The 13,496-nt window shown below is 42.9% G+C and overlaps 1 protein-coding gene across 4 annotated transcripts in view; it reads right to left on the bottom strand.

The window, feature by feature from the left end:
* Positions 1-10,982, bottom strand: part of LOC310869716 (receptor-type tyrosine-protein phosphatase U-like) — a 176,688-nt gene extending 165,706 nt beyond the window's left edge. For all 4 annotated transcript variants that reach the window (XM_083780577.1, XM_083780579.1, XM_083780578.1 and 1 more), the window contains exon 1: positions 10,691-10,982. In XM_083780577.1, coding sequence (XP_083636703.1) covers positions 10,691-10,784 — 94 coding nt within the window. In that variant the 5' untranslated portion in view covers positions 10,785-10,982. The remainder of the gene's footprint in view (positions 1-10,690) is intronic.
* Positions 10,983-13,496: the final 2,514 nt, after the last annotated feature.

Genomic DNA, 13,496 nt, shown 5'->3' with positions numbered 1-13,496 from the left:
AAAAATGCAAGGACACTTTATGTTAACAAGAATAAACAAACTATTTGCCAAAAGCCTGAGTGGACAAGTGTGTCTTCAGTGCGGACATGAAAGAGTCCAATGACTTCCAGAGGCAGAGGGACAGCTTATTGGTGTGAGGGGACCGTGGGACCAGGGCATGAAGAGCTTTATCGCTAAGCAGAAGCAGAAGCACAGTTTAAAGGTGTAGTGAAATGGCTTTTTGGGGACATTTTAATTTGAAGTTAAGAGTGTCGCATCCCTCCAGGCTATGGAACGTAGGTCCGTCTCATGCACGACGTATTTTTTGTGATGTGGAACTTAACCGGTAGCCAGTGTAGGTCTCTCTCTCTCTCTCCTATTTGCATTGTGTAGTTATCTCTCATATCTCTCAGTCTCACAGTCCAGTGTCACAACACCATCTGCTCTGACTCTAATGATGCTGAGATTAGGGTTGCAGGGCCACAGGGTCACACAGTCACACAGAAGAAATCGATAGCCATGCCCATTAGCCACCCTCCCTAAACTGTCTGTCTGTAGACCCCTACACATAGGGGTCTACTTTAATCAATGATTTAGCGGCTCACAAACTTAATTTGTGTGAAGTCGCTTTTTAGGCTCACAGTGGCCTAAAAGGTTTATACGGAATAAAAGGTTCTGTAAAAGTCCATAGACTTGGCTGCCACTGGGGGTGGGGGCACACACAGCCACACGTTGGTAGCGCTGCTCAAAATCACAACATCACACAAAATGAGGCCTTTAGAGGCATACGGTACATGCCCAAACATCCGAGTGCATTCTACCGTGGATGCTAAAACCGCTGTGGCCACTGGTGGCTCATTCATTACCCATGCAGGAGATGATGTGTCCCGGGGTTCCCTGCTCATGAATGTGAGCCATTGCATTTACCTGTCCAGGTTCGCAGGCCATGAGGGCTCCAACCTCTGTGCCACCTGCTGATGCAAACGGATGTCGAGAGGCCAACACAGCAGATGCTATAGTCCAGGCCAGGGTGCTATGGCTCACTGTTACCTGCTGAAATGCCTGTCCATAGAATCAGGATTCATCCGTCAAAACTCAACTCTCCACTCGTTTTTCTATGAGACCAAAGGGCAAAAGCGTGCAAGGGGACAGGGTTGTGAGAAGCGAGGCGGTGTAAAGCAGAGTGGTGTAAAAAAGATACATTTGAGAGAATGAGCACGTTATCCGTGTCTCGAGAGCCAACCACATTCAAAACATGAGGCTGGCCGCCATTTGTCTGTTCTTCAGTAAATCTCTTTTTGCATATATAGCCCCCACCACACACACACACACACACACACACACACACACACACACACACACACACACAGGGGAAACACGACTCATGTTGCACAAGACCTTGCAGAATCTGAGGGACGTAAAAAGAAAGACACTAGTAAACTTGTTTTTATTATATGATTTAGTTTTGTTAGTTTTTTTACTTTCAAGTTCCCCATCTCACAACTTTTAATATATCTAGTGCACCATGGATACGCTCCAAGGCTCAAAGGTTTGTTAACTAACAGGAGTTATTGGTCTCACTACACACTGATGATGAGATTTTGATAACTTGCTGTGGGCTTGGTGAGAAAAATACCATGACAGAGAGAGGCAGAGGACAGAGGAAGGAGGGAGAAGGACTGCAAAGAAAGAAAGAAATGTAGGCGTGAAAATTGAAAATTGAAGTGAAAGGAATGTTATTCCTTGTTATTATTCCATATGATGTTGTCCTGAACCAAAGTGACACTCACGTCACTGACCCTGCATAATTCCGGCCCTGTGGTCTTTTCCTCGCCGGGTGAAGTTTTACGGACCGGCTGGGTAGTCGAACTACGTTGCAGACGTCTCGACTCTGCGCTGTTGGCAGTCATCCTTCACAGGAGAGGAGACATGCCTGACCATGCGTTTCATGGCTGGGGAAATAGACGGGACAATTGGCTGAGCTCAGGAGAATAAACAGAACCACCGGTGGAGCAGGAAACAACGGAGGAATATTCATAAAGATTATTCATGGCTGCCTGTCAGCGGGGTGACAAATCTGGGAGGTAATGGTAGCAGCGGAAGACAGAGTGAGCCCTGAGCTCCACTAAATGGACAGGCAGGCATCACAGCAGAACGGACCTGAGCCTGCATATGTCACCGCCGTTTCCATCTCATCCATAATAAACAAGCCAAGCATTTAGGTTTTATAATAAAAGAGGATTCACCAACATCAATCCTACCTGGGGCTAATCTGAACGGTGACAGGTGGCATGATTACAATAGCAAAAGCAAAAATATCCTTCAAATAGGTTATAGAATGAATAGTGTTTTTTGCCCACCGCATTAAAACAGGGCTATTACTGGGGGGGGGGGGGGGGGGGGTCAAATGTCAATGAACACCACCATCTACTGTAAAGAGTTGGAACAACACGCAATTGCAAAATCCCATGCAGATCCGCTCCCTGTTGTTTTTTTGTTTCTTTTCCCACTGTGTTTGCCATCAGGGCATGCTGTTTTCAAGCGGCAACAACTCGAGAACGCACAGTCCAAATGGATTATTTCTTCCCGTGAACACAGTAGGGATGCACCGATCCGGCTTTTTGGCATTCGATACCGATTTCGATACATGGGGGTCCAGTATCTGCCGATACAGAGTACCGATCCGATACCCCCCACAAAGAAACGTAATAACCTATTAAGCTGTATGGCTCACTGTGTGGAGTCTGGAATCATTATTTTGTGTAAGGCAACATCAAGGCTTGACTTAAACATTACTTTCCCAACTTTGTAAAACAAAATGTAACAAACACAGATATAAATGCACTGAATTATTTATTAAATAACTGTGCAACAATTAGACCAGGTTAATGTGTGAGCAGGCTAGCCTGGCTGCATTCCACATGTTATACTGTCAATACTACACTGCTGTGTCACAGAGGAGGTAGAGTTGTTTTCATACTGTAATTACACATAATTATCGGATTGGATCGGATCGGATCGGATAATGGATCGGCCCATTTGCCACCGATACCCGATCTAGAATTTTAGCCTGGATCGGCGCCGATCTCCGATACGAGTATCGGATCGGTGCATCCCTAGAACACAGCACCGTGTCCGCTACCGGTCCGATACAAAAATGCTAAGCACAACATGTCTTGAAAAGGTAAGATCAACGGAAAAGCATGGCAAGGGGAGAACAGGGGGGGGAAATAATTTTGTCGATCAATACGTTATGGATTTCTGTGGTTTGACTGCATTTAGGCCACCTGCAGGTCCGGTTGCTCTCAAAGAGGCATAGTCACGAAGAAGAGCGAGTCCTATATGGAGAATGTGTGACAAGTGGTACAATGGAGCAGAGAGCCAAGCAGGGGAGGAGTATTTGATCTCTTGTTCTGTCTGGGGAGTGGGGACTTCCTAAAAAAAAAGAAAAACTTGGTGGAAAGTGAAGCTCTGTCCGTCTGATGTCTACGCACATCTCACACAGTTCAAAAGTCTGGACACTTTTCAGCTCCCCATTCTTTTGTTGCTGCTGCAGCAAGCGTAGCCCAGCCAGCGCTCTGCGTTCATACGTTTAGCAGAGCTCTGCATATCTGTCACGGACGCCAACCTCAGAAGAGGGATAAGCCAGTGCTTTTAGAGCAGTTGAATTCAGAGGCAATTGATGTGTGCCTTTTACAGGGAGGAGTTTTTCCTCCTCCACAAATCAACGGTTCTTTTATATTTCTGCCCTCATCGCGGATCATTAAACAAATCCACAGGCCTGACACAATTACAGAATGAATGCCTGATCAGAATTATTTGAGATAAGTGCAATTATCAGATTCGTTTCCATTAATCTAATTTCTATATTAATCTGTTAAAATAGAAAATAGCAGATCTACAAGCTCACAACGCATTGCGACACATAGTGAACAAAAATGGCAGCCTTTTGTTGCTGTTTTAGAAAGTTACAAAATGATTAAAAGCATGGTACAGTCATTGTCAGTGATTTACCGGTATGTGTATACATTTAAGTTGTGTCTGCCTGCATGGTGCAATTTGTGTTCATAGAATTATATTGAAAATATTATACTAGGGATGGGCGATATGACATCAAATATAATTAATTGCCTTTGCGGCTGCATGGGGATTGGGGATAACTGATATAAATGGATGTTGCTATGATCTCCTGTATTAAAAAATATATAATTATGTCCATTCTGAAAAAAGGCTTATAAACACTGAATTTAAAAAAAGCAATGTCTCTTTTTTTTCCAAAGCTAGGAATGCAGTTGTTGGCCCATATCCCAACATACCGTAAACAGCTTGAATGTAGTAATTGTATTTAACAACAACATAATTATGATAAAATACAACAAATACAAAAATGTCATGGAAATGATTGTGACGATTATGGAAACAATTGTGATTATCTATGTCATCATTATGACAAGCCTATCGGTGTTGCCTGCCAGGCCAGGCAACCGCGTTAAGTGAGCGTGTCTATAACACAGCAAAGTCAAGCGTCTGAAAAAGCGTAGAGGGACCTTCTGACATGGAAGAATGTTGCCTGCTGGCGCAATTCCATCTGCTCAATAATGATTTGTTGCTGTTGAGTGAAGGAAGCAACACATTTGCACCACCTGGAGGTGTGACGTTGACAGTTGATGGATCCCAAGAGCCCAGATAGGGCCCCGTAGGTCGAGAGCTGCAAGGTGATCTGGCAACGTTGTCAGCTCCATTAACAACATTCTGTGGTGACAGGTAAGACACGGTGCCACTGGGTGACACTATGGGCAGGTAGCGGTCCAGGCTAATCAGGATCAGCGGAATGTTGTGAAGACGGGCTCATTGTTATCAGTACCTGGTTTCTAATTAGGGACGTGAAAAAAGTAGAAAATCAACTCGGTTTTTGACTCATGCTGATCTCGACTCAATATATTTTTTGTAATGGTTTGTTCAAAAACGTTATAAACGGTACTGTAAAACTACTGTACTGTACTGTAAAAAAAATGATCAATTGTATTCCAAATGGTAAAGGGTGTAGGAGCCAAAGAGTGCTTAGTTATAGTAATTTTCACTTGGTTGGTGATGGGTGTGGGCACCGCATTGATGCTCCATTATTGGTGGCCGCTGGTAGTTGACGAATACGGTTATCTGTACCAGCTCACTCTAAGGCTGCTTGAACTTGGAGGCAGGGTGAGCTGGGAGGATACACTTTGTTGACCGCACATGCACTTTACTTGATAGTTTGATTCATTCACGTTTTGTTTGCTCACTGTTTGATTGTTATTTGTTAGATTCTTTGCACATATTTATTGCATATATTTTTCTTTATTTATTGTATTGTAATATTTGGTGCACTGAACTATATAAACATTTTTAACTTTGCGCTCATTTGGATATGAATCATTTTCATTGTTTTATCGTGCGTCATTATAGATTGTTTTTAGCTCCCATGTTTCGCCTGCCGCCGCCTAATTTAATGGGAATTATTATCAGCCACAACAAAGGGAACTGTGCGATTGTGTATCTCTGTGCACACTGCATGTCTCTTGTCTGTGTTATTTATAAATCAGCATAATAATATAGCTAGAGAGCGGATCACAGCCCCGCTGTGATTGGCCAGTACCAGTAGTGAGCTGCTTGCGCATAGTGTGCGCAAAGTTGACGGCCAAGATGATTCTAGAAATGCCATCAGCTCACAGAAGCCTTTCCCCTCGATCATCTTGGCCGTCAACTCTGCGCACACAAAACAACCGCTCATCTGGTCCGCTCTCTATCCTTTAGGCTTCAGGCAGTAGGCACTACTAGGCAGGTACGGTCAAAAAATACAACTAGAAGTCCTTTTCACTATTTGCTTTTCCTCACCGAGACCAACAATGGCCTTCATCAGCACTGATCAAGACTCTAACAGAAAATCTGATTAGATTAATTGAGAGCGCATCGTTGCTACAGGTTGTGAGTAAATAAATCACAAAAACATTGTGGAAGTAAGCCCAGTAAGTCCAATGCAGCTTAAGACCTTTCTCTGAGTCTACACAAAGTGAAAGTGAAATCTGACACGATGCAGCGCGTGTCACTCAGCTCCGCTGATAGCTCCATATCAGTGCAGGCACACCTGAGCATCACGAGGATGCCAAAAGCCGCACGTGGCCGGAATCTCTTCCGGGTTTTTAGACAGCTGGTGGATGGAATTGAAGCTCCACCCACGCGGCAGAATGCCGTGGGGGCAAGCTAAAAACCTGGAAGAGACGCCACTGCTTTTGGCCACTCATGGAATCCCAGGTGTGCTTACATCCTATGTCTGCTGCCTGCTATACAAACCCGCTGCAAAGCAGCAGAGCAGCACTTCTCTTCATAAGAATAATTGTAACTACCTGTCATCTGACTAAAGTATTGATAACCTGCTTATAAGAACACGAGTGTCACACGAAAATGAACTAAAGTGGATTTACAGTTTACACGAGAAAATAATAGTCTAGTATTAAAAATAATTAAAAAACGGTACTATCAGTGTACAAGTCACATACTCGGTGGTGTGAAGGCCTATTCATAGTCTGGATTTTCGGTGGTGAGGTGACCACCAGCGGTGGCGGTGGTTTGTTCTTCACCGCGGCTCATGACGTCATGTTGTAGTTCGGTGGTCACCTAAACCACCGAAAATCCAGACTATGTTTGAGCCTTGAGTCGTTCACATCCCTATTTATAATACAGCCTCTCTGCCCGTGTACATGGTATGGTATCTGCACCAACTTTGCGCATGCATAAAGTGAATGGCAAATCGAGTAGCAAAGTAGTGAGTGGCAAAGTAGTTATGCTCATGTCACTACGAGACATAGTCAGTATCCGGTATAATCGCAGGCAGCCCTGTTGCAGAGAACAGCCTTACACAACAATAAAAAGGCACTGAACTTAAGTTCGCGATTCGTTCAGCACTTTGTGATTTGTGAGGCTCTGTAACACAAACTGCACGCCTGACATGCTATTAACCGCTAACGAATGTACAGGGTTCAAGCCGTAATGAACTGAAACCAGCATCTTTTGTTCGTAAAACCAGGACCTCCCTTTGGTCCGTCTCTCTCCACTATATCACTGTTAGGATCTAGGGACATGGGCACAGCGCTGTTATGTCACTGAGGCTCCTGTAAAGTAGCAGGACTCAGCTTTGACAGAGTCAATGTAGCCTGTCAGAGGCATTTCTCCATGTTCCTGAGCACACTGACAGTCTGGTTCTCTCTCAGGAAATAGACTTTAGTAGCAGAACATCGACTGTCATGGCCCCAAACTCGATCCACATCGATAAGAGAAAATAATTCTTCGATATTTAGAAACAAATGTACGAAAACATTGACGCTTGCCAAGTGCATTAGCTACTTGCAGAACTGGGAACTTATGAGGTCTTCAGAATCAGCACAAAAAAAAAATATATAGATAATGCAATTCCCCATTTTGTATTATTTTGGATGTCTTGACATATCTGTGAATGCTGCTTGCTTGGTCAACAACCGTATTGGCCAAATGTAAAGCACAAACTCATTCTGGGGCCTAACAGTCAAGGCAATTAAAATTCCTTAAAGCATAAAAGAAGCATAATAGAAGATATTTATGGACTCCTACCTCTGCCAGGCTGACTCAATCACTCAAACCGCTTGAATAAACGTGTGTGTGTGTGTGTGTGTGTGTGTGTGTGTGTGTGTGTGTGTGTGTGTGTGTGTGTGTGTGTGTGTGTGTGTGTGTAATACAGTTATACACAACGCCGAACACTCCAAATCAGTTACTGTACATTACCAACATGACTACATTACTGAAGCATTTCCCTCCATAAAAGAAGACCATAATTATGTGCATTAACCATATACCTACCATACCCTAGCATCCCTATTCTGAACATTCAGCAAAAATAGACAATCTACAAGCTCATAACGCATCACAATTCACAACGCAACGTGTTGAGCTTGTAGATCGTCTATTTTCTGCAGAGATCTCTGTGTAGATATTGTAGATTTGTTTGCAAAGCAAAGTCAAATATAATACAGAATGCTCCAAAAACAGTTAATAATATTCCCAACATGACTCCTACTCCTAGATTACAGAAGCATTTGCCTCGCTCCATACACAGGCTTTGTCAGGTCCATTAAGTTGGAGATCTAACTTGATCTCAGAAAGCAGGGAGTGGATCTGGTCTGTTGACAACTGTTCTCAGTCTAATAATAATGGTGTTGGTAGCAGCAGTGTAATAGATACCCCATGAACAGTATTTATATCATAGCGACGACATTCATGGAAGTCCCCAAACATTTTTTTCACTTTGACAGGGTGTGACTAGAAGCCAAAAAGGGAAACCTTTCCAATCAATCATTATCCTACAAAACATGCATTTCTCAGTTTCAGGCCTAAAGGCTGTTTCAGTAAAATGATATTCTAGGCTGCCACAGGCAAAGTAAGGATAATTTCTACTTGTATTAAAGTTGGCTCTGTGAATTTCAGTGATTACTGTATGCAGTAGCCTGGAGCTGTAATATTATATGTTTTCTTCAGTCTGAGAACAATTGCAATGCATTCACCAAAATCTATGCCTCCGTCTCTTCCAACAGAGCACCCAGACCACTATTTGGATCCAAAATCAATGAAAATGTCTTCTATTGTTTTATGGTATGCTATTGTGCTATTTCTTTCTAGTGTCAACATACTGTAATATGAACAAATATCATACTTGTCCATATAAATTAACCTAACCAAACTACCCATTTAATACCATACAATGACAATAGTGACATCTTCTTTGTGACAAAATCTCACAAAATAAAACTTAAAATATATACAGTATATACACCGGTATTATATTAGGTCTGCATGATATCAAACCTCATATTGGAATCTAACTATAAATGTGCCACGTCTCTGTCTGCGTGTGTGTGCGTGTGTGTGTGCGTGTGTGTAATGCACGTAACTCGTGAACCGTTTGACCCACCGACTTCACATTCGACACACGTGATCCACACGCCGGCAGGGAGTGCAGTGCCCGCTATAGAGTCGGTCGGACCCACAGTTCTCCAGAACCACCACAAAAGGCTCTGGTCAGGCTCTTTCACCTGTGCAATTTCCAGCCTCTGCCTCAACCAATTGAGGCTCAACCAATCAGGCTCTGCCAGTAGGTCAAATTGATTGCACCTTGAGTACACCTTTCACAGTCAGTTTGCCCACTGACAGTTAAAACAGGTGCTATGACAACGTATAATATTAGGTTTCCGAGTTGCATCGTTCCCAAGTAGGCCGGTGTCCGACTGCGATGGGCACGTACAGGTCTAGTAGACTAAAATCTATGGTTCTCAGCCACTGGAGAAAGACTATAGCTGCCTGTAAATAATAAATAAAGCTATAGCTACAGCATGTGGTTCTCAAAGTGGGGTCAAAGTGGGGTCCTTGAGGTGAAGTGAATCTTCCAAATCAGTTTGACCATTTTACAGTTAACCATAAAATGTGGGGATCCCTGGCACAAAATATGTTCAGATGGGGGTCCACGGCCAAAATACATATTCCTGTGGAGGTCCTTGACATGAAAGTCTATGTCCGAATTTGTGTCAGAATTGTATTGGGCGGATGGCCCCTTGAGATGCAGAACATTACATACAGTGCAAATTCACAGTACAAAAACATATACCTGTAGGTGCAACATAACATACAGTACAAAACAAATACACAAGACATACACATACAGGTAGGCTACAGTTACTGTAGCTTGCTCCCCATCTCCCACCCACACCCCCGGTACATGTATGTGCAAGCCGTTATAAAAGCAGGTTGTTTGGAGATGTTTGACGACCACTGCTATAGCATATAATGAAAGATTCTCTCTACTCACGGCCATGAGCCAAGGCTCTACAGAGGACGGTTAAAACAGCACATCAGCAGCCTGGGACATTTACACCTTAGTAATCACAGAGGGATTCAAGATTGTGTCATGCTGGCTTTCTCAATCACCAAAGGTCAGGGACAGGAGGCATCTGCCTCCTGGTCAGCTCTACACTGCCTTCCCCAGGGGAAAGAGAACCAGCAGTCTGGACTTTTTTATAGGGAATAACTGACAACATTATTTATAAAGGACTTGTTGTACTTTGTATTGATAATAAAAAATATATATGTTATTATTAACAACCAAAGTCTCAAAGTGAGGCCTTGAGGGGGGGTGTCAAAGTGGAGTTATGGGTCTAATGGGGGTCTTTGATGTTGCAAAGTTTGAGAACCACTGACAGTAAATGAGCAGCGTGTGTGTGTTGTATGTGTGTGTGTGATTAAATGCAGATCCGATGACGTCGTCAACACACCAAAACATCTCCTAAAACTGTCATTCTGGACTGTAAACAAAAAAGTTTACATCTCAAGCACCTGCTCCAAACTCTAAAGGCAGAGCACAACATATTTTAGATGCTGCATGTGTAATGTGTGTGGTGGACTGTGGACGCACGCACGCGCGCGCACACACACGCACAGACAGACAGACACACACACACACACACACACACACACACACACAACACCAAATGCTTATGTTTTCATAATCGTTATCGGAAAAGGCGGGTACATTTAACTAACACAATAAAAACATCACGGGGCATAAAACACACGCTGTCGCCGACAAGCGGTTTTAATTGAAGGCAGCTGAGGTGATTTCTTGTCGGCAAGCGACATAAATTAACTTTCACAGTACCTGTTGGTGCCTCCAGGCTGTCCGCTTGGATCCTCAGTGCGGTCACCATCAGTAGGAAGCCTGCTGAATACATGTTGAGATGTTTATGGAACATTCAATAAGTCCACCTGAGCCACCTCGTTGAACAAACGGGACAAAATCCAAGTTCTGCTGCACGAAACCAGTTCCTTAACATTGTTAAAATCCCTCCACACACGGTCCAGTTCGGTCCGGTACGGCTCGGTCCAGGTCCACACACTCACAAGGTGGACATTTCGTCTCCAGTCTAATTCACTCCACTCTAGGACGAATAATTCAAAACAGAGCTTTACATTTTCCTCCTGCTGCGACAGACATCCACCGTGCACTTTCACATCAAGCAGGAGCCGCTCCAAAGCGGGCTTACGACGCCCCCATGTGGCCGCTGGTAAAAAGGAATGAATCAAACATAGCCAAAGGAGAGCAGAAATAATAATAATAATGGAGTTGATGAATTAAATAATTCAAGTTAAAGAATTAAATTAAATAATTAAGAAATTAAATAATTAAATAATTAAGTTAAGAGTTAAAGAATTTAACGAGCTAATATCACCATATTATTGAGTGTAAATGTGAATTTGTCATTCCATTGTAGTGTGCTCTTCGGTACTCATCTTGCTAGTTGAATCAAGTCACTCTGGTCGCCACAAATCTTCTTCATCATCTGCTGCCATGGACTGTCAGATGCTGCCTGCTGGGGGCCGGGGCTGCTGTTAGTCTTTTTACTAAAATAAAAGGAAAAAGAAAACCGCATCAGTGAGGGAGGTCTGATGCTCATCGACACAAACCGGGTACAGGAGACGAACCGTTGACCTTCTGGACCGCCTAACTGCCCCCAATAAGTTATGGACAGGGCCAATGGGGCCAGTGCCCAGGGGCCCCTGGGGGCCATATGTACTTATATTAATTATGTTTACACTCCGTGTGTGTCCCGGCCTGCACTCAGTCTCACCCTAAAGTAGGCTAGAGGCCCCAAATGCATAGTTGTGTGAATAACAGGATTGAGGTCTGATTAAAAGAGCTGAGATTTATAAAAAGAAATCACATGCAAACAAATATCCTGTAAATAGTGTATGTTATGGACTGTAAATCCTGTAGCCTACATTGTGTTATCATATTTCTTCTTTACACGTTTTCTTTTGCAAGTGTGCCACCCAAAAAAGGTAGCTGATCTAAAATAGCCGATGACAATCTGCAAGCTCACAATGTGTTGTGATGTGAGTTTGTAGATCGGCTATTATCGCTATTTTCAAAAGAAATAAAAGTGAAACTGAAATTGTTTAAGTGTGTCTTTGGGTTTTAGATATATTGAACCAATGAAAAGTATTAACATAGAGCTTGCTGTGACTAAATGATAACTATATTGGCTCCATTCAAATGCTGGTTCTTCCTTCCATTTCTTGAAAAGCAACCGTTTTGGACATAATGTGTAGCCTACAAGGTTTCTGCCTGACAACAATGAAGTGCTTCCTTATCAATGGGGTAATGTGTTTGAGAGCCCACCAGACTGCCCGTTCAGGTAGCGTGGTGTGTCAGGTTGGTGGTGCATGGGAGACCTAAAAGATTATTGGTCTGCAGTCTCCTTGAGTCCTAATCACAGTGGCGTATTGCTAATCAGTCTGTGATGTAGACTAGAATAGATAACAGAACAGAATTTACAATGAAATGACTACAATCAATGATCGATTTAGTGCAATTTAGTAGTGCCAACTTGTCCATGATTTATTTGCATGGACATTTTAAACTGGCAGAGCACAGGCGGTTTGGTGAGGAATGAACACTAACAGCCATGCCTTCACATACAGCACAACATGCTGTAAGTTTGGAAAGTAATAAACACAATTCTCTGGCCTAGTATATAGGCATTTAGGGCCGCCTGGCAAATGAATATATGAATAGTTTATGTACAGCATATCATATAGTGGTATTATTTGTTGTGCTGTTTATTCCAATGAATGCGCTGCATGGTGAGCTATTGCCTTAAGTAAGTCCACTGCTAGTCTGCTACATTTGTTACGCTGCTTTTGTAAAAAACGTAGTTAATATGAACAGAAGGCAGGCACTTCTTGCAATATTGTGTAGCAGCAGTGGCACAAAGCTACAGCCAGTTATCCAATTTGCATGTGGATCTCTAAAAGGATACAAGATCGACACATACTTTTAAACCTTATTGTGAAAGGAGCTCGTGACACGCTTGATGAAAATACACAGATTGTCTGTTGGACCTGATTAGCTGTTAGGGTCCCGGTTTATGCATCATTCATGGCAGCAGGAGAGCTGGAAAACACTGTACCTTCTGTTTAATAACACAGGATCTTGCATTTATCGCTGTTTTGCAGCATATGAATCATGACTCCTACTATTTAGTTTCCTTTCTTTATTGACGTGGTGAGATGTATCTTTATCTAGTATAAAAAGTGATGTGGATCATGTTCTCTGAGATATTGATATTGTCTCATATTGATATTTTCTGTTGATTGTGTTCAGTTGCAAAATGGAGGCGGTGGAAGGACCCCATAGTGATGATTTGATTGGCTGAGCAAAGTCCATATTCAAGGAAGCTCTGAGAAGGAAGGGAAGTGGTCACCTGACTGGGCTGCGCCATGACACTTTCATGGACACTTTCACGGGAGCCAAACTCACACCGGAAGTGCAATGAATACATGGCAGTGAATGGAGCCGGCTGGACCAGCTCATAACAAACATAATTTATGAACAATTGAGACCTTTTGTAAAGTAATCACTTCTGGAAAATAACAGAAGACATATCACACACACAGGTTGTTTT

This window comes from Protomyctophum parallelum (genome assembly GCF_964188405.1).
Source record: "Protomyctophum parallelum genome assembly, chromosome: 1".
Classification (NCBI taxonomy): domain Eukaryota; kingdom Metazoa; phylum Chordata; class Actinopteri; order Myctophiformes; family Myctophidae; genus Protomyctophum; species Protomyctophum parallelum.
Note: the sequence above shows the minus strand (reverse complement) of the source record. Positions and strands in the feature narration are given on the sequence as shown.